Source organism: Scomber scombrus, chromosome 21, assembly GCF_963691925.1.
Source record: "Scomber scombrus chromosome 21, fScoSco1.1, whole genome shotgun sequence".
NCBI classification, from domain to species: domain Eukaryota; kingdom Metazoa; phylum Chordata; class Actinopteri; order Scombriformes; family Scombridae; genus Scomber; species Scomber scombrus.
Genome location: NC_084990.1, coordinates 10197489 through 10223605, shown reverse-complemented (window position 1 = coordinate 10223605; position 26117 = coordinate 10197489). Strand labels below are relative to the sequence as shown.

At 42.9% G+C, this 26117-nt stretch overlaps 1 protein-coding gene across 8 annotated transcripts in view; it reads left to right on the top strand.

The window, feature by feature from the left end:
- raraa (retinoic acid receptor, alpha a) overlaps positions 1–22780 on the top strand; it is a 146945-nt gene extending 124165 nt beyond the window's left edge. For 6 of the 8 annotated variants that reach the window (XM_062443238.1, XM_062443237.1, XM_062443239.1 and 3 more), the window contains 7 exons: positions 5537–5685; positions 13620–13761; positions 18899–19059; positions 19175–19351; positions 19562–19766; positions 19955–20113; positions 20329–22780. In XM_062443238.1, the coding sequence (XP_062299222.1) occupies positions 5537–5685; positions 13620–13761; positions 18899–19059; positions 19175–19351; positions 19562–19766; positions 19955–20113; positions 20329–20525 (1190 nt within the window). In that variant the 3' untranslated portion in view covers positions 20526–22780. Of the gene's footprint in view, positions 1–5536; positions 5686–13619; positions 13762–18898; positions 19060–19174; positions 19352–19561; positions 19767–19854; positions 20114–20328 lie in introns of those variants that run through there. The other 2 variants (XM_062443244.1, XM_062443243.1) reach the window with 2 other exon arrangements.
- The last annotated feature ends 3337 nt before the right edge of the window (positions 22781–26117 follow it).

Below are 26117 nucleotides of genomic sequence, written 5' to 3'. Positions count from 1 at the left end.
CAGCCAGCCTGCTAATGTAGTTAGCTCCCCCCTAATGATGGTGAAATCTCATTAATATGCTTCACAGCTGGGCCCAGTAACCAGTGGGGATGAAGGTAATCAAATCTCGGAGGACTAACCTAGAACTGAACCTCAGGAACTGCTCGGCAGCACTGGGCCGAGACAGCCCAAAGTCTGGAGGCTTGATAATAGCCGGTGGGCTTGTGTGTGTGTGTGTGTTATTGTGTGTGTGTCGTAGTCTGTGGTCTTTTGGTCTCCATGCCTTTGAAGTGCTGATGTTAGCCAGGCTGTCTAATGTCAGTATTACAGCTCCAACTAGTTCATCATCAGAATAGGTTTCATTTGTGTCTCGTGCATATTTGTCCATTTATGTCTAGTCATGCGGTAATTGCCTATGGAGAATGTGGCTGCGCGGGGCGCGGCTTCTCTCTAAGTGCACTTGTGGCTCATGATGTATGCAAAGTGAATCTGAAGAACGGCATTACAAACCACTCACACTTGAACTTAATTAAATCACCGGTGCTTTGGCTCAGAGTTTGAGAACAGCACGCTACATTAAACTATTAAGATATCTGAGGCGGTGTTTTATAATACTTGTCTGTGAATGTGAATATTAAAATAGAGATCTAACCCAATGAAATCAAGGGGCTTTGACATATTTAGAACTGGTTTTATGAGATGAGAATTTTAAAATAAATGGCCAATGCACATATTGTAACAAAACAATATGAAGAAGTTGAGTTTTTAAAATGAATGTCATTCAGTTTATTTAAGAGGATCAATGCATTTACTAATGAACTTAAAGGCTAGTTTTCAGCTGTAGTCAGTGGTTTGATGTTACACTTTCACACACACACACACACACACACACACACACACACACACACACACACACACACACACACAACCGCCTTTTAAAAGGGTTTCTGCTGTGTCAGGGTAGCGCAGCATCTGGTTTTGTTTTCGCTGGTTACACCTGACGGGACTGTGTTGTTTATTCCTACTTCTGGGACTGGTCTGACAACATGCCGGGCTGCAGACTTGAATCCAGCCTTGTTTCTGTTTAATAACATTTGCGGCTGCCATACTGTTTGCGTGGTGTGTGTTTCACCCTCTCACCGAAGCACAATAGATTCCTTATCAGTGATTCCTTTTCTGTTTTTCATTAAAACACGAGTTTCACGGTTGCGCCTGCATCCTCCAAGCAAAGCGGGGTATTAATGTCTATTTGTCCCTGGCCTCTCTTTGGCTAAAGAAATTATATTGTAAGCTGTAACTCATGTGTTAGTAGCTGTGGTGACTTTGCAGGCTCTGGATGGGGAAACCTCGCCAAACGCACACATTCTCAGTGTTAACATGTTGCAAGGAATACAGAGGGAAGCTCTCCAGGCTAGTGTGAGTCAGTTCTTCCAGTGTTTGTGCGTATGATTTCTGCAGATCATACAATAGGCAGGCTTGTGCGATGGCTGGTGTTCATCAGAGCTTGGATGCAGGCTGGTGTTGAATAATGCCCGGGCGAGGACTGCTGAAGGGCTAAGTAGCTCCGTCCTCTCTGCTGAGCCTCGCTGCCTCTCCGTCCACAGGCCCGCCATTGTTTTGCTCCATGCCTCAGCTTGACAAGGCTCCAGAAGCCAGCCATTGTATTTAATTACAGTCGCCAGCCCCCTCACAGACTCTTGTCCTTGTGTCCCAGATTTCCATGGGTGCTCTCATTAAGACTGTACATTCTGTGCGTGTGCGTGTGCGTGCGTGTGCGCGCGTCTTGCGCGTGTGCGTGTGTGTGCGCGCGTGTGTATCCGCTTTTTAAATTTTTTTAATGGCTTTAGGAAAAGCCCCTGCATACATGTAGACATGGATGCACTTTTCATGTGGGTGGCACATCTGTTTATCTATGCGTTTCTAATGAAGGCGGCTTCAACGTGGATGAATGGCTCCGTGGTCGCGCTAATAATGTGTGGCCGTAATCAGTCCACATCAAGAGAGGCAGAGGAGCGCTGAAAACTGTGAATGGATTTTTGCTAATGAGAAAATATGCCATGTTATGTAAGGGTTGCTCTATTTAAGTTTAATTTGTCTGACATGTGCGCGGTGACTGTGTGACCCAGTGGCATGAGCAGTGATTGGCCTTTAATAACACCAATAAAACGGCAATAAGGGGCAAAGGACAGACTCTCTCTCCCTGCTTATCACCCTCCAAGCTCAGTGACTGTTGTGACTGAATCTCTCACTTCCATTGCACAAAATCACCTCCCCCCCCTTATTTCCTCCCCCTCACCACAACAGTTACACTAAAGTGTGCCTCCTTACTGCATTGTATAACTCTTCTTGATGGGAAACGGTATAATTCTTGTTTAAGAGCATATGCTGTCCACTCATCCGCTCAGCTTTATCCCTCCCCTCTGTCATGTCCTCTGAAATTAATAGCTTTACTGATTTCACACTATTATGCGCCTCTGTCCTCGTAGTTTATTGTAGAAGTAAGTTATGCATTCCTCTAAATACTCCCATTTGTGCTCTTTTGAGGGTTTAAATAAAATCCTGACAGGTGTGAAATAACACGAGCAAAGTAAAGTAACCTCGCTTTCACACCCTGTGCGTGTGCCGTTTTTTTATCACTTCATCTGTTTTGTGTTTTTGACTTTGTTTATTGCTGTTTATTGCGTCATAGCCTTGTGTTTTTTTGTTTTTTCTTTTGCCTCCCTGTTTTCTTCCCTTCATCTCCACCCTGAAGAGCCTCTTTCTACTTATTCCTATTTTGTCCCCTGCAAATACATCTCTATTTCTTACCAAAAATCTTTTTCTTTTTTTTTTTTTACCAAAGAAATCAATCAAGAAAGCTTTCTGAAGTAAATGACAAAAGCGTATATGCTCCTGGCAGGTATGCATATTGTCAGAAGTTGCCTGTCACTCTTTCATGCCTCCTTCAAAACATTTCAAACCAATTCTGCCCCCTTTAACCCATACTGACACATTTACACCGAGAGCTCAAGATGTTGTTGCTGGTGTGAAAGTGGCATACGATATCCAGGCCTCATAAATGAGATGTCTTAATAACTACGGCCTGATTGGGTGTCACCATTGCAACATGATCTTTAATGCTGTTTAGTTTAACTGTCCCGTCACCTGAGACCCGTGCTGGATGTGCTCTATGTTACCCTGTCGGCGGAGATAACTGGCAGGCTTAGGGGAGGCTCGATTTTGGTGTATGGCACTTGAGTCTGTTATGTTTTTTTCCAGGAAGCCTTGAACATATCTGGGCATCAGGTTGGTTTATTTTGGTTGTTCTGAATGTAATCTTTCCCCCTGCACCATCTGCTGCGTATGCATGGAGATTGGCAAGCTGAAACCAGCACACAGACACTATAAAAGGATAGGAAAGTGTGCGTGTGTGTGTGCACGCATGTGTGTGTAGAAAGAGAGAGCCTGCATCCTTGCTTTTATAGCCCAGTATGCAGCATGATTAGAGTCGCAAGCGTAGTGTCGGTCTGCGGTGCCTTCACGTGGAGCGTGTTCCCAGCTGTACTACAGGCCTGCTGAACCAGCCCACTCTGTTAAATATAAATGGCTTATTTACACACGAGCACAGAGCTGCAGGCAGCTTCTGGGCTGCTTGTCAACGTCCCAAATCCCCTTCACTGTTGAGCTGATGATGCTGGGCGGAGCAACGGGTTACGAAGATGCACACAGGCATGTATTATACCTGTATGGATATTGAATGAACCACACAGTGGATCGCAGAAACAGAAACATGTCCGATGCACCAAAGTCGAGTGCTGGAAGTTGGCACAGTAATTTTTACGTATTCTTGAGAATCGAGTGTTAAGTTTTAATAACGTGCTGCAACTAGTCAAAGTTCTTATATGGCTGCTTGTTTAAAGACCACCACCACTGATGCATTTGGAGGCACATTTGCATCAACATGTGGCTTCAAATGGCAGCGTTTATAGAAAGAGATTATACTGGAGTTATTTAGCCAACAGGGTGCAAGTCTATGCTGTCAATGTGTTTTTATATTTGATTAAATTGCCGTTTTTTTGTGTGCAAAAGACAGGATATTAAGGTCAAAGTTAAACACATAATACATGAATGCAACAGCAGGTTACTTCCCCCACAGTCCCGGGACACTTTGTTTACCACGTGCAAGTGTTGTTTGGCTTGTCTAAATTTAGCGTCTTTCTATTTGCTGGTCCTGATATTGTACATGAGGGAGGGAAGTAAGTGTGTGTGTGTTTGGTAAGGGGGGTAATTATGGGGCTTAGATGAGACTGGGTGAAATCCGGGACAAGAGAATTGGGGTGGGGTTTGAAAAATAACTACACTATACTTTTTTAAGCAGCAATAGTAATGTTTGCCTCAGGAAGTCTCTATACGAGCTCGGTAATACCTCACTGGAAACAAATCTAGTATTCCTGACTTCGGCAGACTCGCAGTGTTTATATGTAGCTCAGTTAAATTTCACAGCAGTCGCTCACATTTTCATGTTGAAACTAATGAAACAATGACTAAATGGGTGGCCTCGTTTTAAATGTCAGAATTAATATGTATAGAATAATTTAAAGGAACGTCAGACCTTAACTCTGATCATTTGCTACTAATATTATGAAGATCAGTTTGTATAGGTTGATAAAATAGAGAGAGATTGACTATGAGGATGAGATGAAGCTCAATGTCCTGGCTGTGTTTACATCACACATGAACCTTTTAGCACAGGTGACAGTTAAGTTAGTCATTTTAGACAGTTTTCTGGACAAACAGGACAGGTTCTGGGTCTGGTCACTCTAGAGGTAAACAAGTTGTAAAGATCTGTCTTGCCCAGTCAAGTGTCTGCAGGTTCTGTTGCTCTTAATCTACACAGTGTGTTCTTTATTCTTCTAATGTTTTCAAACCTTCACACTTAAAAAGCCTCCATAATTTAAAAAATGCATAAAGCACAACTCGAGGCCATGTATCAGAGGAGAGAACTGTCTTTGAACCCTGCTAACAATGCAGCACCTTGCTGTAACACACACACAAACACACACACACAAGCCATAATCTCTGCTGTAAATAAGAATACTCTGCAGAGGCTGGTGCCTTGATGATCTGTGTATGTGTGTGTGCACGTGTGTTAGAGAGTGTTTGTTCTTTGAATTTGAATTTGAGTCTTTCCTGTGGCGGATCTGAAAATGCCTGATCGAGAAGTTGTCCTTTTTTATGTTCCTCAAACACATTGTTAGAAAGTGAACAAGTTCCCCTTCTGGTGATTTGTATTGGATGTTGTCAGCAGTACATCAGTCTGGACTAGTTTGTTTAAGGTGTGTGTGTGTGTGTGTGTGTGTGTGTGTGTGTGTGTGTGTGTGTGTGTGTGTGTGTGTGTGTGTGTGTGTGTGTGTGTGTGTGTGTGTGTGTGTGTGTGTGTGTGTGTGTGTGTGTGTGTGTGTGTGTACACACATGAGACTGTGTTTATCCCACTGATATCGATTAACCTGGCATGTCTGACGGCGCTCTATCTGATAGTGTTCACTAACCCCTCTTATTGCTCTTTTCCTCTCCGCAGCGATAGAGACCCAGAGTACCAGCTCAGAGGAGATAGTGCCAAGCCCGCCCTCACCTCCCCCACCACCCCGCGTCTACAAGCCCTGCTTTGTGTGCCAGGACAAGTCCTCAGGGTACCACTATGGTGTCAGCGCCTGTGAAGGCTGCAAGGTGAGACTCCCGGCCTTCCTCTTAATCTGCCGAGCAAGCAAGATGTTCAGCAATCTTGTAACCTTCATGTGATTTGCACTAGGAAGAAAAAATACACACAGGTCTTCACAGCTTGTGCTCAGATGATGAAAATGATAAGGCATGTCATTTTGAGTATTTTGCATCCCGGTGCGGTTTTTAGTGTTTAATGCAGGAATTTAATGTTGGAACTGAGTCAAAAATCGACTGTTTTCTCACAGGGAATCATTCACAGAGTTTATCGGCTGCTTTATTGAGCTGCGTAATCTTCAATATGACCTGCTCTTGTAAAGCACCGGGCTAACGGCCTCTGTAATCACTTCAAACCTGCAACCTATACCTGTAGACATTGCAAAATTAGATAACGTGTATGAGAGGCTTATCATGTACAATATGTGTGAAACTCTGTCATCCATGCAGTGTTGCTGCTGCTCATATCAGCTTTGCTGACGTGTCCACATCTGCCGTCTGTTATCAATACAGCCCTGTTATGCAGGTGCTGAAGAGGCCGCATAACGCCCATCTGCTCTGTTATCAGTTCATAGTTGCCATGTGCGTGCATACATGTTGCTGTGTTAGTGTGAGCACACAGACCTCTTTATCTCACTTCTCCCGAGGCACGGAGCCAGAGTTGTATAAGCTCAGAAACAGATAGAAAAGAGGAGGAGGGATCTGTGGAATCTAATGTTACTGCCAGGTGCAGTAATGTCAACATTTTGGAAACCTCCTGGTTTTTTCTCTTGCAGATAATGCATTTTTGAATTTAGGATTTCCAGAATTGTTGAATCTCAACTAAATCAGAAGTACGCAAATGTGTTAGTGATGTTTTAAAGGTTTTCTCATGACAACAACTCTGTGTACAGTGACAGAAGGTAGGAAGCAGTTGGATTAAGGTGGGCAGGGGGTTAGTAACAGGTGCCTGTTAGACCCTCTGACCTAGTGACTGTGCAGCTAATACCTGTGTGTGTGTGTGTGTGTGTGTGTGTGTGTGTGTGTGTGTGTGTGTGTGTGTGTGTGTGTGTGTGTGTGTGTGTGTGTGTGTGTGTGTGTGTGTGTGTGTGTGTGTGTGTGTGTGTGTGTGTGTGTGTGTGTGTGTGTGTGTGTGTGTGTGTGTGTGTGTTTCCATATGTGCAGGGATAGGAGTAGTGTGGAAGTAGGAAGCAGTAGCAAAAAAAAGATGAAATGCTGTAAGGAAGGGCAGGAACCCAGGGGGACAGTAGAAATGTAGACAACATTATACAAAGATAAGAGAGACTGCAGGGAGTGAGAGAGAAGAGTGTGCTCTGGGAGGCATGAACAGCCAGAGAGAGAGAGAGAGAGAGAGGTAGGGATGGTTGGAGGGGCAGTGTATTAGGTGGATGGGGTACAGGGGCCACAGCTGAACTCATTGACACCAAAAAAAAAGACGGTCAGCGCACAAGATTACAAAGGGGGAAGGGGAAAAATGAGTAAAGAATGCACAAAGGGAGGAGAGCACCGGGAAGCTAGGAGTCTGGCACAAACACACTTACAGTACAAACGCACACCCTCTAACACAAACCCTTTTCACCTGCTCCCCAAATGGATAAATAAATAAAGGCTGACCCCTGAGCTGTTTTATAGGGGCGACCAAACAGCTGATAGAACTTCATACACATACAAAAACCTGACGCTTGCTAATGGTAGCCGAAACCCTGTAACAGTGTGATAAACATAGGAGTGCACACAATAGATGAGCTGTAAACTTCAGTAATTAGTTGTTTTTCCTTAGCGATCACAGCTTTCTCTCTGACAGCACAGAAATAGCGTGAGACTTGACACCGTAATTAGCTTTTTGAGGCTTTCGCACACTGGGGATATAGCTGATGTTTTAATTCATCTGCCAACAGACATTGTTGAATCGTTCAGCACAACTTATTTTCAATTAATTAATACATACATTTCACCATCAGCTGTTGACACTCTCTGCCCCGTTCAACTCAAATATGACAGAATAAAGTTCCAATGTTTCTCCATAAAACCATCCACCACTTTCTTGGCTAAATATGATTATTGTCTCAGGTAGTTTGTGGTCAAGGTAGATTATTTTTAACCAGACAGAGGCCACATGCAGTCAGGTAAAAAGCTTTCAATTGAATCATATACTGAATGAATAATCAGATGTATTGACTAACTACAGAGGCAGAAAAAAAAATATTTTAGCAGCTCCATTTTTAACAATACCTCAATGTTATGTTAATTGGACTATATATTAGGGGGGGAAAGTTTTAAACCCATATTACAGTACAGATATGATATTTGTGCTTGAATCAAACAATCAAGGACACAAATATGATTTAAACTAATCCCGAAGTATCTAAACCAAACTACTTGGATGTTAAAACAAAGAATACACTTGAATCATTGATTAGATGTGTTCTGTACACTGACACAAAGGTAAATGTATAATTAGATGTGTCATTAGATGACTGTCTGATCACATCTAGTGATGCCGCAGTGTTCCCAGATCACAGCGATCCTGCTAGTTTGGAATAGTAATATCACAATCATTAGGAACGTTAGCTAAAACTACAAAAATATCCCTAGCTTGACTGCCGCTAGTCGCCCGTCCATGAGCCGGCTGCGTGCCCGCTCAACAGCCACAGTGCTAATTTGAAAAATTCAGGATGCCTTCTCCGTATCACTGACTTCAGAAGAGATGACTTGGCAAAGCATACTCAATAATTCAACACTACAGGCATGTGAATGTATATGGTTGTCTCATCTGAGACTGGGGTAAGCTGAGGGTTAGCATCGTCGGCTTTGCTGCAGCACGCCAAACTACAAAGGCGTTTCCTGGGGGCTGCAGCGAACAGAGGAAACAGGAGGGGGATGTTGAGCTCTGTTACTTGGAGACAGCTCATTCGTTTGTTGTTTAAGTTCTACCGCCTGAGCATACTCACCGGCATTGCACTTCTTTTCCCCTCCAGATATTAACACTTAAGCATTAAATATGCATGCCCGCCCCCTCATATTTATGTTTTTGTCTTGAAGGCATGGCAGCGAGCAGCAGGCGATCTCTGTTCCTGGTATTCACTGCATTAGAAGGGAAGATACCATATTTCCAAAAATCCCCAACCGGCACTTCTTGCATGAATGTCACCTATTTGAAGTGTTTTGTTTTTTTTCCAGATGGCACTCTTACCAAGCATCCATTTTTACTAATGTGCAGGCTGTACCAATAGCTGCTAAGTAATAGAGGCGAGGGCACATTCAAACACACAGACACACACACACAGACACACACACACACGCCGGGGCGCAGTAGGTGGCTGGGAACGCACTCTTAATTTGGGCACAGTGTGAAAGTCACGTAAGAGAGGATTCCTTTGCTTCCCTGTGAACTCGCCAACCCCAGACCCTCCCCCCACTTGCTTCTCTCTTAATAAAGCATTTCCTCACACACATGCAAAGTAGGACGCACTCACACACTCATAAGCGCACAAGGCTCATAACACGCACCAGGTAGAGAGCCGTGAATTGAGGAGCACATGACACATGCAATCACGTATGCGCTGTTACTGTTCATTCCTCTTTTCACATCCCTCCCTCCCTCTCCCCTCTTCTCGCGGCTCTCATCTCCTCTGAACGCTGCAGGGTGGCTGACAGGCCTGCTGAGGGCTCTTGTCGCCGGGTGGATTAAGCAGTGATACAAAAAGAGGCTTAAGGGCCGTAGGAAGCAATGACTCCTAAAAGAAGGAAAGAGGTGGGGGGTTGGGGCAGGAACAATCGACTGGCCCACGAGCCGGCAGCAACAACCAATCAGGAGGTGCTGTGAGGGGGCACCTGAGCCTCATGGTGTCAGGAGGGACAGGGCTTAATGCTTACTTTTTTACCCAAGGATCACATGTAGCTACTCCTAAGCTGAAAATGTTAAGAACCTTAGAGGTGCAATGAACATTTATCAAAAAATGTGTTTTTCCATAATAAAGAGATACAAGGTGACATTTACAAGCAAAATGATTTAATTTTTTTGAATACAAAAAATGAGTTCTTCTTCAATCTCTAACAATTATGTCATTATACTTTAAACTGTATGAATGATATGAATATGTCAGTAATAAAGACATTCCTCTTCATTCTAAACGCCAAAAAAGCCTGCTCAGTCCATTTAGACACAAAGGATGTCATTGGTCCAGCAGCTTTTGTACGCAGGTGTAATGGCCCGCTTTAAGCTCAGCCAGCGGCCCGCAGCAGGACTGGGATCAGCTTGCTCTACTGAAGGCCCCTCCAAGCTGATCCGCATGAAGTCTTCAGTTATGGACACTGTAAGGCAGCTTCTTGTTGAATTCTTGATGTGGTTTTGGACAGAAAAGCCTCTTTCACACTAGTGCTGTCAATCTTCCTCTATAAACCAATTCAACTTTCATTCATTATTTTTAATATCTGAATAAAATTCGAATTTTTTAAGTCCCTAATTTAGCCTATTATTAATATTAATGATGTACCTATACACTGTATACAAAAGCTTATACATTGCCAATATCACCATCAGCATTTGGTAGTTATATATTCTGTCCACTAGAGGGCTTTTCAACATTACCTGGAAAAAAAAAAGAAATAATGCCACGTATAAAGTGCTCCACTGTAAATATTTTAATTGCCAAGTACTTTGTGACACATAAATAACTGAATGAATGAATTACATTGCAATTGTATTGTCATTTTATGTAAAGCACATTGTGTACTTTTAAAATTTTGACGTTAACAAAACGTTATTGATTTACAGCCTAACAATACATATTTCCTCACCTACTGACTGGACATAATGTTAACTGTTAGCCAGATTAGCTCGCTTGTAAGCTGTGCCACAGTTAACCAGTTAAGTCTTCATCCTTCACGAATAAAGCTGGGTTGATGGCTTCGCACGTGTTGAGCTGCTGCACAAAGGCTATTTAACCGGCTCAGAAAGCTGTCCAGAGTTGGACTTGTTTGGGTTTTGCACACTTTGTTGTGGTTTTTTTTGGACTACAAATCAACAATCCAGTGTTGTCTGGATGCCCTCGTCCTTCACCTAATCACCAAGCTTCACTTTGATAGCATCCACACTGATGCTGATGGCAGCTTCCACGTGCCGCTTCAGCTGTGAATGTGTGAAACCTGTGATGTTCCCCTTCAGTGTCATTCACCTTCAAAAGACACAGACATACATGTGGGCACTTAAATCATGGCTGTGACCTCAGCTCATTCCTCTCAAACCCATCTGTGCTGATTCTGGGGGCGCCTGTTGTAATACTTAACATAATCAATTTCCTATAATACATTTCTCCACACTGACTTATCCTCAACGCACCTGGAATCTCATCTCATCAACCAGCTGCTGAGCAAATGATGTCTGGATTTTCTCAAGCAAGACGCCTGGCTTTGACTTTACCTTGAGTGCCTCCAGTCTGGTTACTGTTTTTCCAACTCTGAGCTGGACTCTTGCTCACTGTGTTCATGCTTGAATTTTTTTGTGTGTGGAAAAAGTGGTGTCTACAGGACATTTTGCGCTAATGAATGGATCACGTGACAACAGACATTGGCATAGTGACCGCTATTACTGTTATTGTTGTGTTATCAACCTTTTTGTTGAGAAAAAAATGAGACTGCTTGGCTTGAATTTTGTGACACGTTTTATATGCATGTGCTCCTAAATACATTTTACAGTTCGCACACATGTAGTTTCAGTAGCAAATGCGAATGAACCGCTTGCACTGTTGAGACCTGAGAGAGCGAGTCAATCCCCTGGTGGCACTGGGGTCATGGTCAGGCCACCATCGGATCAAAAAGGACATGATATGCTCACACAAAGACCACAGACTTAACCCTCGGTATCAGCTGCTCAAAATAACAGCAACCTACAAGCCTTCTTCTCTCCACCTTGTTGTTTGTTCATGGCTGTGCTGATCTGTTGGAAGATAGCTGATCTAAGGAGTTTGTATGTATCGGTTAGAAATACCAAGTGATTTATTTCTAGGCATCAAATTATGCACGTTTGATTGCAGCGGGTGGAATTGTTCACCTTTTTCTAACTTTAAAAATGTATTTTATGTGACAGGTTGCAAAGCAGATGTGAGTCATCAATAAAGTCAGGAAAGGTTAGATGAGGTGACCCTCCCCCCCTGCCAGCCCGATGCAAAGTCATGTTTAAAAAGCCTTATCGCCAAACACATACATAACCAAGTGTACATACTTCCTCTTTGTAGTTGATAAAAAGCCTGAATAACTTCAACTCTGTGATGGCGGGCGAGAGATGTGAGAAGAGGCTGGTGATCCGGGAAGGACAAATTGTGGGCTTAGGTCCACCGGCCATCTGTCGGCTAGCAAAGCTAATCCCTCGGCATGGGATGGGGCTCCCTGGCAGCTACCCCACCTCCCTCGCTCTCTTCCTAGCTGGCCCCACCCACTCATCCACTCTCCAAAACATAACCCTTGTCCCACTGTGTCACATTAATACTGACATTGACCTGTATTATATTTGTCTTGAGCCATTCTTGCTGGGTACTAAACACTTACTCAGTTGGAGCTGAGTTGCATTAACCTCTTTTTTTAATCTTTTTGACGCACAAGGGATGTTTATACAATAATACCACAGAGGTTAACATAGATATTACTGAGGTTTGGTCTTAAGGAGAATGTAAATTCTAATGCATGGCTTTTCAACTGGTTTGTCATTGTTGGCAGCACATCGGCTTTTAAAAGCCTCCTTGGTTCCAAAACACTATTTTTACATCTATATTACTTGAAATAAGAAAATCCCAAAATATAGATCATTTCTGTCTTTAATATCAGAGATGTTCTCTAACTGGCTTACAGTTTTATTACATGGTCAGTTTTTCTTTTGATATCATAAATCCTGGGTGTATTTTTTTATTTAAAACATGCTGTCTTGTTATAGACCTTTCCCCTTTCAGTTAGTTTATGACCCAATATTCTGAGAGCTTATTTTTGGCAGTCAGAACTAGTCTTTAGGATCATAGGGGGAACGTCTAAATTATTACCATGCTAGTGCTTGAGATGTGTGTTGCATCTATCCGGGAGAGATATTATTCTGTGTTTCTATGTCTTGCTTTTGTGTAATCAAAACATCTCCCCAAAAGATCTCCAATTTAATCCCATTGACCAAAGATGATCTCATTATGATTTCTCCTCTGCCTCATATGCATGGACTACATTTTAAAATGTATCCTCTCATTTTCTTTGATCCAGTTAGATTGAAAAAAGACACGCAAAAAAAGAAGAGGAATTCCTCTTACACTTGCAGCATATCGTCTCTCGCTATCTCTGTCTCGCTCTCTCTCTCTCTCTCTAATAATATGTGCTTGGCCTCGATCTAGAATTGCTTATTTCTGGCTTTGTAAATTAGGCCACGTTTATGTGACACTCAGTAACCCTTTGGCCTAAAAGCCTTTTTGGCTTGAACCATCTCCAGAATCATTCTTGTGTGGTGTCTGGAGTGGCCTTCACCAATCAGGTGGCCAACCTCATGAGATGGTGTTGATTCGCTGACTATTTGTCTCCGTCCAGATTATGTGACGGGTTAAGCCCTTTAAGGACTTAACTGTTTGGTAGTTGATTGCCTTTTAATTGCAGCTATATGGCTTTTCTACGTGGCGTCTTTTTAATTTTTTAAACTTTGCAAATTGTTTTGGGAGTGATTATTTGGAACTTGATGAAAAGAGACACTGTAAACATTGGCAAGACATGACGACAGAGCACATAATAAAAGCAGTAATGTTAATAGATAACCACGTTTGGCAGACACACAAAGGCAAACAGCAGCACAACTATGTTTGCTTTGTGCTATTCAGTGCACTATTTGCCAGACAGACTAATTTCCCCGATAATCCTTAAACCACCACATCCTTCCACCCACACTGGTGTTCACTTTTCCTCTCCATCTTTCTCTCACACAGGGCTTCTTTCGGAGAAGCATCCAGAAAAACATGGTGTACACTTGTCACCGGGAGAAGAACTGCATCATCAACAAAGTCACCCGAAACCGCTGCCAGTACTGTCGGCTGCAGAAGTGCCTGGAAGTCGGGATGTCCAAGGAGTGTGAGTATAAAAACCCAGAAAGCCCTGCTCCCACAGCCTGCTGTTGAGGAGGCTCTTAGGGCAGAGCACAGATTTGATCATGGAGGTTTAATCCCAGATGGGTTTGAATGATTGTTACAACTGCAGGATGTCTTAAGCTGCAGCATTTGTTGACATTTTGTTCCACTGCCAACATTGCATAAGTGTTCACTGTTGATGCACACATACATCTGCTTTACTAGTGACTCATACTTAGTGTGAATGGTTGGGCGTAATTTGTTAGTAATTATGAATCTAGCTCGTATCAGTTCCAATCAGATGACATGTTGTCTGATATATCAAATCAGTTTCTTTGAAATCTACTCGTGCCTGAAGTTTTTGAAAAGAGAAGTCACACAGCGAAATCCAAGCTGCAACAGTTTTTTGCCCATATGTTAATACTTTTTAGTGATTTCTACTTTTTCAATGAAGAGAATATCCACTGTAAATGTGAGACAAAGGGCAGCCGTGATGCAAACTGGCAGTAACAGTCAGGGTGTCGCCAGGCTTGGCAGGCCTCTGTGATGAATATGTTCTCACCTGCCGAGAGTGAAAGAGCAGGCGTCTGCTCCCATCATTGCACCCCGGGGGCTGTGTGAACATAGACACTCACACACACACACACACATAGGCGCAAGGCAGTCAGACTTGATAAAGTAATTGGTAGAGGTGTGACCGCAGAGAACTCAAAAGGCCAGCAGGGTTTTTTACCTCAGCGTGATCACATGACACCCTGTTATACACATTATACACACTCACTATCATTTTACACATTGCCAGAGTGAGTGTATGGGACACATTTGTACTCATAAATATACTTAAATAATTATTATTTAAGTGTAATAGGACATACATTAATAATATACCATGTGTGCGGCACCTTGCCTCGTCTAACAGACACACACCTGTTTAAACACACATGCGTACAGTCTCCATTGCTTTATCCCTCTCTGCCTCCTGTCTTCCCAGCGCTATTTACCTCATCTTTCTGCTACAGCGAGTGCATGGAGTGCTCCCCATGCCACAGCACTGTGGCTTACAGTAAAAGAAGTTATCCTCTAAGCTCCTTACCTTTGAATGGGGCCATTAATCATGGTTAGAGGGATCACAGCAGCCAGCTCTTTTACACACACAGAGAGGCACACAACACAAGGGGATAGACTGGAGTTGGAGAGCCATCTAGTGGTGAAGACGTAGCACTGCACAAGAGGGAAAATAATGTTTTTTGAATGGAATGGAGGCTGGAAATTTTATTAACGGGTAGATTTTGACCTAGCGATGCTCACTTGGTTTGGTTTTAGAAAGAAGATACTGTTTGTGGTCATTTGTGCAGTGTGCAGATTGCTTAGCTTGTGTCCTCAGCAGTGACTTTGGCTGGTAAAAGTGGTCTGGGCTAGTGAGGAAGGAGAATCTGGCCATCTGGGGACAGCAGGGAGTCTCTTTCTCTTTGCCTCTCACACACAGAGACACAGGAACACTTGCACATAAAAACGCATGCCCGTGCATAATTCCATGCGCACACACCTAAATTATGCACACGCAAGGTGACAAACACAAACCGGTTTGAATAAAAACGCTTTAACAGAAACGCATTCGGACAGCTCCACTTAAACACCATGCACTCGCTGTCACACACACACAGAAGGTGTACCCCCTGCTTGCGCTGGGGGACGTCTGGGTGACCTTGTGTCTGTCGGCAGACAGCTCCAGACGACAGTGCCAGGCCTGCTGCCAGGTGGCAATGCCAAGCAAGACGGAGTCAGAAGTAGGAGGGGGGGTTGTTGAGAGGAAATGGGTTACAAGGGAAACGCCTGAAAACCGGCCAGATGACTATCAACCTGACAGTGTGGTTAGAGAAGACTCCAAGTGAAGGACAACATATTAGCATTTATTGTTCATTTCAGCTAAAGTTACAGTATTCCCACTGCCATCCTTTCCCCATCCCGTCTTCTATTTTCTGTTTATGCTGGTGAGTTTAGACCAGCCTCTATTCCTCAGTACCCTCCCTCCCTTTATCACCCACCCCCCCTTCTTTTTCTTTTTTTTTGTGGCTCACAAACCTATCGCCCACATGTTCCTTTGGGGAAGGTGTTATTCAGCGATAGAAAAAGTAATAAAACTAAAATAAGATGAAGCAAAGAATGATGGAGAACGGCGTAAGGGGAGGATAACATCAGCCAGAAAGGGGGGATAGTAGAGAAAGATGAAGGCTGCTGGAGGAAGGAGTATTGAACCCAGTGTGAGTGAGAATGAGAATTTTGAGTGGAGAGAGCGCAGGGAGGGGTGGGGGGGTCGGCGGTACGAGAGAGGCTGGAGGACAGAGAGAGGGAGAAAGTTTCATCACTGTCGACGGTGGCTCTGCACTGCGAGCAGCAGGAGCAGGGGGAACATTGACATTTTTATCTTTCCATTGAATTTAATCTGTGTGATGGACGAGCTGCCAGCGCTTTAATTTTCCTCACACGAATTATCCCTGTCTGCCCACCTCTCTCTGTCTTGTACACACACAAACACACACACACACACACACACACATATGTACACACCCAGGCACTAACAGAAATTGTCTATTAACTGCACGCTGCAGCTGAAATCCACTATGAGAACAAATGATTGAGTGATGGCTGTGTGTGTGTGTGTGTGTGTGTGTGTGTGTGTGTGTGTGTGTGTGTGTGTGTGTGTGTGTGTGTGTGTGTGTGTGTGTGTGTGTGTGTGTGTGTGTGTGTGTGTGTGTGTGTGTGTGTTGTCACAGTATTCTCCACACCTGCTCTTGTAAATCATTTTTATGCAATGAACGCGTAACCGCAAACAATCCAGGATGCAAGTTCTCCCAATAGCATTTATATTCTCATAATATAATTTGAGAGATACATTGCTTGAAGTTAACACGCATGCAAACAACAACAAATGCACGTTTGCATACACACACACACACACAATAAAAACAGCAAGGCAGTATTTCTTTCATTTGCGCTTCCCCTGCTACAGTTCACCCCCACCCATACCCCCACCCCCCAAGTTATTGCATGTGGCAATTCGCCATGACAGATCGCCAGTCGTGCCTAATAGTTCTTTAATGACTTCATTAAATTGTGTTGTGCGGCTTATGATTGTGCTGCCAATTTGTCAGCGCGGGTAATGTCTGGGCGCTAGGGATGCCCCACTTTTATTTGTGAATTAATTGGACATCGACTGTGTTGCGGCCCTCCACCCCTCCCCTCATGGCAGACAGAACACATATTCCCAATCAATGCCACAAGCAGGGTCTGGCCCAAATATGTTCGTCAGCTTACTACAGTTTTATGCAACCGGCCTTAAAAGCTGAGGGTTGCTGCAGAGGGCGTTCCTAAAAAAAATGTTTTTTTAAAAAGTCATAATTGGCTCATCAAAGTAAAAATGGAGGCAGACAAAGCACCTGATTTAATAATATAACCGTATCATCATAACATACTGTATAAGTTTTTTGATACGTTATAAGTTACGTTTAGGGTTACTATGGCCTACCATATGGTTATGGTTACTCCAGCTTACCATATGAGCACCAATAAAACAAATAATGCAAACCATGCTCCTTTATGCTCGGCAGGGTCTTCTTCTTCCCTTGTCGTGGCGAGCATTGTTTAGTAATAACATAGTGCAGCATCAGACTCCTAGCCCCCTCTTTCCTCCTTCCTTTCATGTTCTCCCAGACAGGGAGGCCTGTCTGAGAGCTGATGAATGAGCAGCAGCACCGAGTAGTGCATCCCTCCGTGGCCCCGGGCCAGGCACCCTCTGTCACAGACACCGATCTCCCATCAGCCTGAGTGTTCTCAGCCTTAATGGTCAAGGTTAGCATTAAGACAAGGAAAATCTGATCTTAGGTCAGCGGCGAGGGGAAATTCAGGTACCTGGAGGGGAGCTGGAGATGGGAGAGCTGATAGAGATGAGTTAAGGTAAAGGGGAGGGGGTGATTTAAAGCACGAGGAATACAGTTTTAGAGAGATAGCGTGCATCGGTGAGAATGAAACAAACTCAGAGGGCGACAAGGAAATAGAGAATGTATAACCAAGAGAGAGAGAGAAATGTGTGAGTGGGAGAGAGAAAAGCTGGAAGGTTTTTTTCCGGTATGGGCTCAGCAGCAGAGCTCTTTTAAAACCATTAGAGGCAGGATATTTGTCATATTATGTTATTAGATTAGCCGGGACCCCTAATGAAAGCTGTGGCAATTTGTCAGCCTTATGGATAGCTCCATCCCCCACCACTATTTATCAACTAGCACCCCGTCTCACCCAACCCACCCCCCACCCTCAACACATACACATACACAACCCAGTCATAGCTAAATTGCACCCCAGTGTGGATGGGCTAGGAGAAATGGATAGAGCCTGTAATGGGATTCCAATGCTAAACACCCCTGCCTGGTGTTTTTTGTCATTTGGGGGTGAGCATGCTATTCTCAGCCGGATCGCCCAGAGGGAAATGACATTGGATTATTTCAAGGGGTTTTTTTTCTTTTTCTTTTTCCTTCCTCTCTCCATTACCATAGCCCCTCTTCCATAGAGCCGTCTCACAACATTTATCTTATAACATCGGATAAGAGAAGTGATGCTGTGGTTGCTGCTGCTGTTGGCTGCAGGCAGAGCATCCTTCCCCTGCTGATGACTTTGCCTTTGATCTTGGCCGTAGTTTACCCTGAGGGTGGTGTCAGGTGTTGCTCATAAGGGATATATAGTATCCAGGTTGTGTACTTGTTACAGTAGATTTGCAAGTACAGATCTAAATGGCAGATGAAGACAGCAGATTCATAAAAAAAAATGCACGTGTGATGTATTAATATTAAAACCTTTTTTACATATCACATCATCATCATAATCATGTGAGTAACACTTTATGGACCCATTCAGGAACAATTCAGTTTTGTAGCAAGCACCAGTAGACCTGCTATATTTGTTCTTTCACTGTAGATTCCTAAATGCAATCATTTCATCAATCGGATATATGTTACACACATTTAAGCTGAGATACAGCACTCTATTCAAAAGTAAATTAATGAGAGCGCTTATGTTAAGTTTGTCACTTGAGCAATAAATGTCTGTTGCACACACTAATCCTCTCTGTCTTTCTCCTTTGCTCCCTGTAGCGGTAAGGAATGACCGGAACAAAAAGAAGAAGGAAGAGAAGAAGCAGGAGTGCACAGAGAGCTACGTGCTGAGTCCTGACACAGAGCAGATGATCGACAGGGTTCGCAAGGCACACAAGGAGACTTTCCCCTCTCTCTGCCAGCTGGGCAAATACACTACGGTCAGTAGCATGACACTGACAGTCTGTGTGGCCCTATATTTATTCATCTTTGATAGCTGTAGATTAGTATTGTCACCTGCACTTGTATTAAATGTAAATGTGACATTTTTAACAGACTAACAGCTCAGAACGACGTGTATCCCTGGACGTAGACCTGTGGGACAAGTTCAGTGAACTCTCCACCAAGTGCATCATAAAGACGGTGGAGTTCGCTAAGCAGCTGCCCGGCTTCACAACGCTCACCATCGCTGACCAGATCACCCTGCTCAAAGCCGCCTGTCTGGACATCCTGGTAAGAACAATGGCCCAGCCTTTACTTCATTTGAAACTAAAGTTATTCTTGAAATTAAAAGCAACGTTCTGATCCACATGCAAAGCTCACAATTTCAGCCTCACACCAAACATTACCCATATTTTTTTTTTTAAATACACTGATTTAGAAATGTCTAACCAGCTGCCCTGTTAAACTCTTAACATCCCCCTCTGTCTCTGCTGTCCTCAGATACTGCGGATCTGTACACGCTACACACCAGAGCAGGACACCATGACTTTCTCAGATGGACTCACGCTAAACCGAACCCAGATGCACAACGCCGGCTTTGGTCCCCTTACCGACCTGGTGTTTGCCTTCGCCAACCAGCTCCTCCCCCTGGAGATGGACGATGCAGAGACAGGGCTGCTCAGCGCCATCTGTTTGTTGTGTGGAGGTATGATGACTCCCCTAAAACCATATTTAACATTCTCTTTGCTAATAGATGACCTTTTACTCTTTTCTGACCCTGTCACCCTGTCTAGCAGTGAAGCAGCCATGCTGCACTCGTTCACTGAGCACCACCTACTGGCTAACTGTGAGTATTGACCAATTTGCTCTGTACTTTGTGTGTTTGTCCAACAGACCGTCAAGACTTAGAAGAGGCAGATAAGGTGGACGTCCTGCAAGAGCCCCTTCTGGAGGCGCTGAAGATTTATGTGAGGAAGAGGAGGCCCCACAAACCACACATGTTCCCCAAGATGCTGATGAAGATCACTGATCTGAGAAGCATCAGTGCTAAAGGTCTGAAGCCCACATTAGTCTGCTTGTCTGCTAAATGTCGATTGAATGATTGTTCAGTTTGACCAAACTCTATTTGTATAGTTTATTTGCTTCAAATGCTTTTATTTATTTTCCATCATATAAAAATGGAGCAAAAAAGAAAAGATTAATGAATAATATGTATTCAGTCAGTTCTTTGGTAGCTTACATTTTCCTGCCTCTCTCCAACCCTGCAGGAGCTGAGCGTGTCATCACCCTGAAGATGGAAATCCCCGGCTCCATGCCTCCTCTCATCCAGGAGATGCTGGAGAACTCAGAAGGTCTGGAAAGCGGGGCCGCAGGAGGCCGGACCAGTGGTGCCCCCCCAGGCAGCTGCAGCCCCAGTTTGTCCCCCAGCTCTGCCCAAAGCAGTCCAGCCACACAATCGCCGTAGTAACGGCCCACCTTTTTATTTTTCCTCACGTTGCGCTCTGTCTCCTCCCTCAACGTTTTAAAAAGGAGGGTTGAAGGAGGGGGACCTTGACTCTGACTGAGCCAGCATCCTCCTCTACTACGACACAAATCCCCATCTTGTGATCTGCTTTCCCTCACTCTGGAACACTGTCCTGACGTGAGGGGAGGTAAGGCCGGGGCACGCCAGAGCAACAGGATGCCTCTGAGAGACCACACCGTTAACACTGCTGATGACTCCTCCTCCTTCTCCCTCCACTCTTCTCCCCTCTCCACCTTTCTCCAAAAGACTGATGGAAAGAAATCCCAATGCAACTCAGCGGTGGAGACCAGTTTCGACTGGAAGTGAGAGTAGGTGGGGCAGCGTGGGACAAATAAGGACAAGGACAATGCATAGAATGACTTGACAAACACCAGACACTTTTTTTGTTGTACTCTGAGGCAGACTGCAAGCTTGGGACTTGTCAGAAGACCCCCCCTCCTCAAAGACTCTGGGTCTTTTCTCTTTTTCCAGCTTCAAAAAACAGATTTCGTACAAAAAGATATATAAATATATATAGAAAAGTTAAGGAACTATTGTGATTGACATGTCCAAATAAGAATGGCGAGTTGAAACAAGGACATGTTTTCTGAGATTAGAAATTGTTGTACTCCTTCACTGTTCGAATCTTTTCATACCCATCAAGAGTATTGAGAGAGACATTTCAGTTTTATCACATTTGTACATTATTCTAATTAACAAAAAGCAAAAGATGTTGAAATTTCTCTCTAGTCCACACATGCATACACACACACACACACACACACAGAAATGTGCACAGAAAACAAGTCGCAATGAAATATCACCTACTATTCCAGGTTGGATTTGTTTTCCTTTTTTTCTTTTTTTTTTTTCTTTTGTTTTGCTTCCAAGAGAATGGGGAAAAAATGATTGTATGAACATGGTTGTATGATATGGTCACAGGTCCTTTCAAGAAATCAAATTAATGAAGATTCAATATTAAGGTGTATTTTAAGTAGCCTTTGAGTTTGTGTATATAAGCTGTATTCATTTCTTTAAAACTATGAAGAGTTTTAGGCTTCACCTGATTTTTTTTTTAAGAATACCTTTTATGTGTTTTGTTCATAGGTTTGTGATTCAAGAAAAGACATTTTGAGCACATTTTACTGAAGGAAGTTCATGTTTCGTGTCCTACTAAATACTGGACAGACCCCTTAACCAATCACTGGCTGTTCAGAATGTGGCTTTCACAATTTCAACCTATCCCCCCCTTCACTTTTTAAAACATATTTTTTACATACCCAAGATAACAAAGTAGCACTCCAGTCGGGGCATAGCTTTTTTGGCCATGTAGCAGCAAGAGATGGTGTTTCGATAAATGGCGAGCTACAGCAGCTCAGCTTTAAAGAGAATTAAAATGTGAAGATTGGTGTACATACACACTGTATTAAACGCAAGCGATTCTCAGCAGTCTCTGAATGGATCAGTTATGTTTAATGGATGGGAAAAGGCTAGATTGTAGTGATCCTTCTTCTGTCAGTGGTCAGGCAAGTGAACGTCCCAAATGTGATATTTGTCAAACCCTTACAAATCTCCCCCTGGCAACCTGTGGTAGAAATAAATCTGTGACTTTTTTACCGGATCCAGAGCAACCTTGCACCCTGTGACTCACTTTACGCCAAAACGCCTTCACATACACACACACACTTACGCACACACGCACACAGACACACATACACACACACATCTCATCTAGACCATCATTACTGTACACACGCCAATGTCTCAGGAAGGAATCATTTTGTGTGCTTGGCCTGTTCTTTGTATATGTTCTGTGCTGCACTCCCCAACCCTCCTATCACAGATGCACACATACACACACCTCTGCTACTGAGCCCCTGAGTTTTTCTTCAATCACTCACTTTCGTTAGGCCTGGCAGACCAGGACCTGTGCAGAGAGACACTGACCCTGACCCTGCAACGTTACGACATAGGATGCCAGTGTGGAGTCTCTCTTGAGTCGTTCATGTGTTCTTTTTATTTGTAAGGTCAAAGCTGCTTTCATCATTTAGGACTTAACCTGTCCGGAACAGCGCACAACTTTTCCCTCCACAGCTAATCTGGAATAGCAACAGACACACCGTCAGTTTGAGAAGTATGGAATATGTTGCAATTTTGTCAAGATTATCAAGCGACTTTGAAAAAAAGAAAAAACAACAAAAAAAGATAAAAATAAAACCAACATTTAATAATTATGAAATGTGTTTGTTTTGTTCACTTGTGTCATTCTTTCATTTTCCACTACAGGGAAATGCTCAGTTTTCATGCATCATATCATTAAAAAGCAGAATTTGGGGAAAATCCAAAGGCAAACTTCATACTTTATGAGAGCCTTGGAGGTCTGTTTTCTTGCATGTAGGAATGCTGTTGAATTGAAGATGCTGATAACAGTTCACAGGTCACTTTACACAATGCAGACACCAACTTGATAAATACCAGACCAAGAATCTTCATGAAAATTACCTTAATTAAAATCAGTGTTAAGTTAAAATCATTATTCCTGCTGGTGTTAACACAGATGTTCTCAGCACATCCTCTAAAAATGATGGAGCTACGGGACAATTCACTTGTATTACAATAACTGAGCTTAGTCATTGAAGGTGATTATTCAACCTTATGTATTGACTGTGTACCTACAGCATTTTTGTTGACAGCGTGACTGTTTCAAGTCATGTCCTGAAGATTACAAATATATATTTTCATACAGGCATCTTTCCAAATGCCTTTAAAAGAATTGTTGTAAAACATTCACTTATAAAACTCAACCTAGATGGTAATGCACTGACCAGCTGTAGGCAGATATCGAGCCTTTCCTTCATTGGTAAGATACTTGAAAAGATAGTTTCAGTGCAAATAAACCTGTAGGAATTTCAGTCAGGCTCTTACTAAATCAGATGGCAAAATGTATGTTTCCATAATAATGCAGATGACTCACAATTTTACATATTTGTTGAACCACATGATGCTAAATTCCATTACTATCTGTCTTCTGTCAATAAATAAAGGGATGAGGAATCATTTTTTGAAGTTAAATGAGGATAAAACGGACACTTTAATTCCTAATTTATCTCTGAAACAAAAAGAGAAATGTTGTTTAATAATCTGGGGAAATTAAATTCCTGGATTAAATCAGGTTACAAATCTTGGTGTTATTTTAGATTCAGATCTAAGCTTCAGGTCCCACAGTAACAAAGTAATGAAAACATAATTTTTTCACCGATATATAAATCAAGTGCAAAAGATGTTGAAAAATGAATTAATGCCTTCATTTTGAGCCAACTTGATTAATGTAATGCACTTTTTACTGGCCTCTTTAAAAAAAAAAAACATCGAGAGACTTCAGCTTATTTAAAACGCTGCAGCTAGGCTATTAACCAAAACCAAGAGGAGGGAGTACATAAGTCCAGTTTTAGCTGCTCTGCACTGGCTTCCTGTAACATTTACAATTTATTTTACAGTCCTCCTCCATATATACAAAGCCCTTAATGGGCTAGGACCAAGCTATATTGCTATATTGCCCTTGTTAAACATTTGCCTTCGAGAAGACTGAGGTCATCTGCTGCTGGTTTATTGGGGCTTCCCAGCATCAGGTGAAAGAAAATTGGGGATGCAACCTTTGTCAATTATACCACAAAACTATGGAACACACAAGCAACAGATTATTTGAGGCCAGCTCGCTAAAATTTTTTAAAAAGAAAGCTAAAAATGTATCTCTTCACTTTAGCCTTTAACCAGCTATGACTGTCCTGATGTAGGTCTGAAATTCTTGCACTCTTCTTCACACTTATGCACTGCTGCTTCTTTTTAAATGTAGTGTTTTGTTTGATTTTATGCATTCTATTCTTTTATTATTATTATCATCAGATGGGTTTTATTTTCCATTTTATGTTATATTAACGTTTATCTTTTTTTTATGTGAAGCACTTGCTACATCTGATTTCTTTGTTGTAAAGCACTTTGAGCTGCAGGTCCCATATAAAAGGTGCTATACAAATAGTTTATTATTGTTATTATTAAAGTGAAACTGTGGAAATTTTAAAAGAAGAAAGAACACATTGAAAACTTGAATACATAAAAAAGATCAGTACTCAGGTAGGGTTACAGACTTATTTGGTCTGGTTTGACTGTAGTATCTTGGTTTATAATATTACAGGATTGCAACATGTAGTTGTCTAACAAACTGTGTAAAGATGTTGTGCAACTGACATTACTGAGTGAGTTTGCTGTATTATCCTGTAATCGTCGTTTGTTGCAACCGTTGTTGCTAGTTAGCAAAATCTACACAGGTTTACAGTGCATCCGAAAATTCACACCCCTTCACTTTCCCCACATTTTGTTATGTTACAGCCTTATTCCAAAATTGATTAAATCCCCTTTTCTCATCAATCTATACACAATACCCCATAATGACAGAGCCAAAAAGTTTTTTTAGAAATTTTTGCAAATGTATTAAAAATAAAAAACTGAAATACCGCATGTACATAAGTATTCACACCCTTTGCTATGACACTCAAAATTGAGCTCAGGTGCATCCTGTTTCCACTGATCATCCTTGAGATGTTTGTACAACTTTATTGGAGTCTACCTGTAGTAAATGTAATTGATTGGACATGATTTGGAAAGGCACACCTGTCTATATAAGGTCCCACTGTTGACAGTTCATGTTAGAGCAGAAACCAAGCCATAAAGTCAAAGGAATTGTCTGTAAACTTTCGAGAAAGGATTGTATCGAGACACAGATCTGGGGAAGGGTACAAAAACATTTCTGCAGCATTGAAGCTCCCAAAGAGCACATTAGTCTCCATCATTCGTAAATGGAAGAAGTTTGGAACCACCAGGACTCTTCCTAGAGCTGACCGCTCAGCCAAACTGAGCAATCGGGGGAGAAGGGCCTTGGTCAGGGAGGTGACCAAGAACCCAATGGTCACTCTGAAAGAGTTCCAGCGTTCCTCTGTGGAAATGGGAGAACCTTCCAGAAGGACAACCATCTCTGCAGCACTCCACCAATCAGGCCTTTATGGTAGAGTGGCCAGACAGAAGCCTCTACTCAGTAAAAGGCACATGACAGCCCGCTTGGAGTTTGCCAGAAGGCACCTAAAGGAATCTCAGACCATGAGAAACAAGATTCTCTGGTCTGATGAAACAAATATTGAACTCTTTGGCCTGAATGCCAAGCGTCACGCCTGGAGGAACCAGGAGAAACCAGGCACCTCTCCACGGTGGTGGCAGCATCATGCTGTGGGGATGTTTTTCAGCGGCAGGAACTGGGAGACTAATCAGGATCAAGGGAAAGATGAACGGAGCAAAGTACAGAGAGATCCTTGATGAAAACCTGCTCCAGAGCGCTCAGGACCTCAGACTGGGGCAAAGGTTTACCTTCCAACAGGACAACGACCCTAAGCACACAGCTAAGACAAAAAAGGAGTGGCTTCGGATCAAGTCTGTGAATGTCCTTGAGTTGCCCAGCCAGAGCCCAGATTTGAACCTGATTGAACATCTCTAGAAAGATCTGAA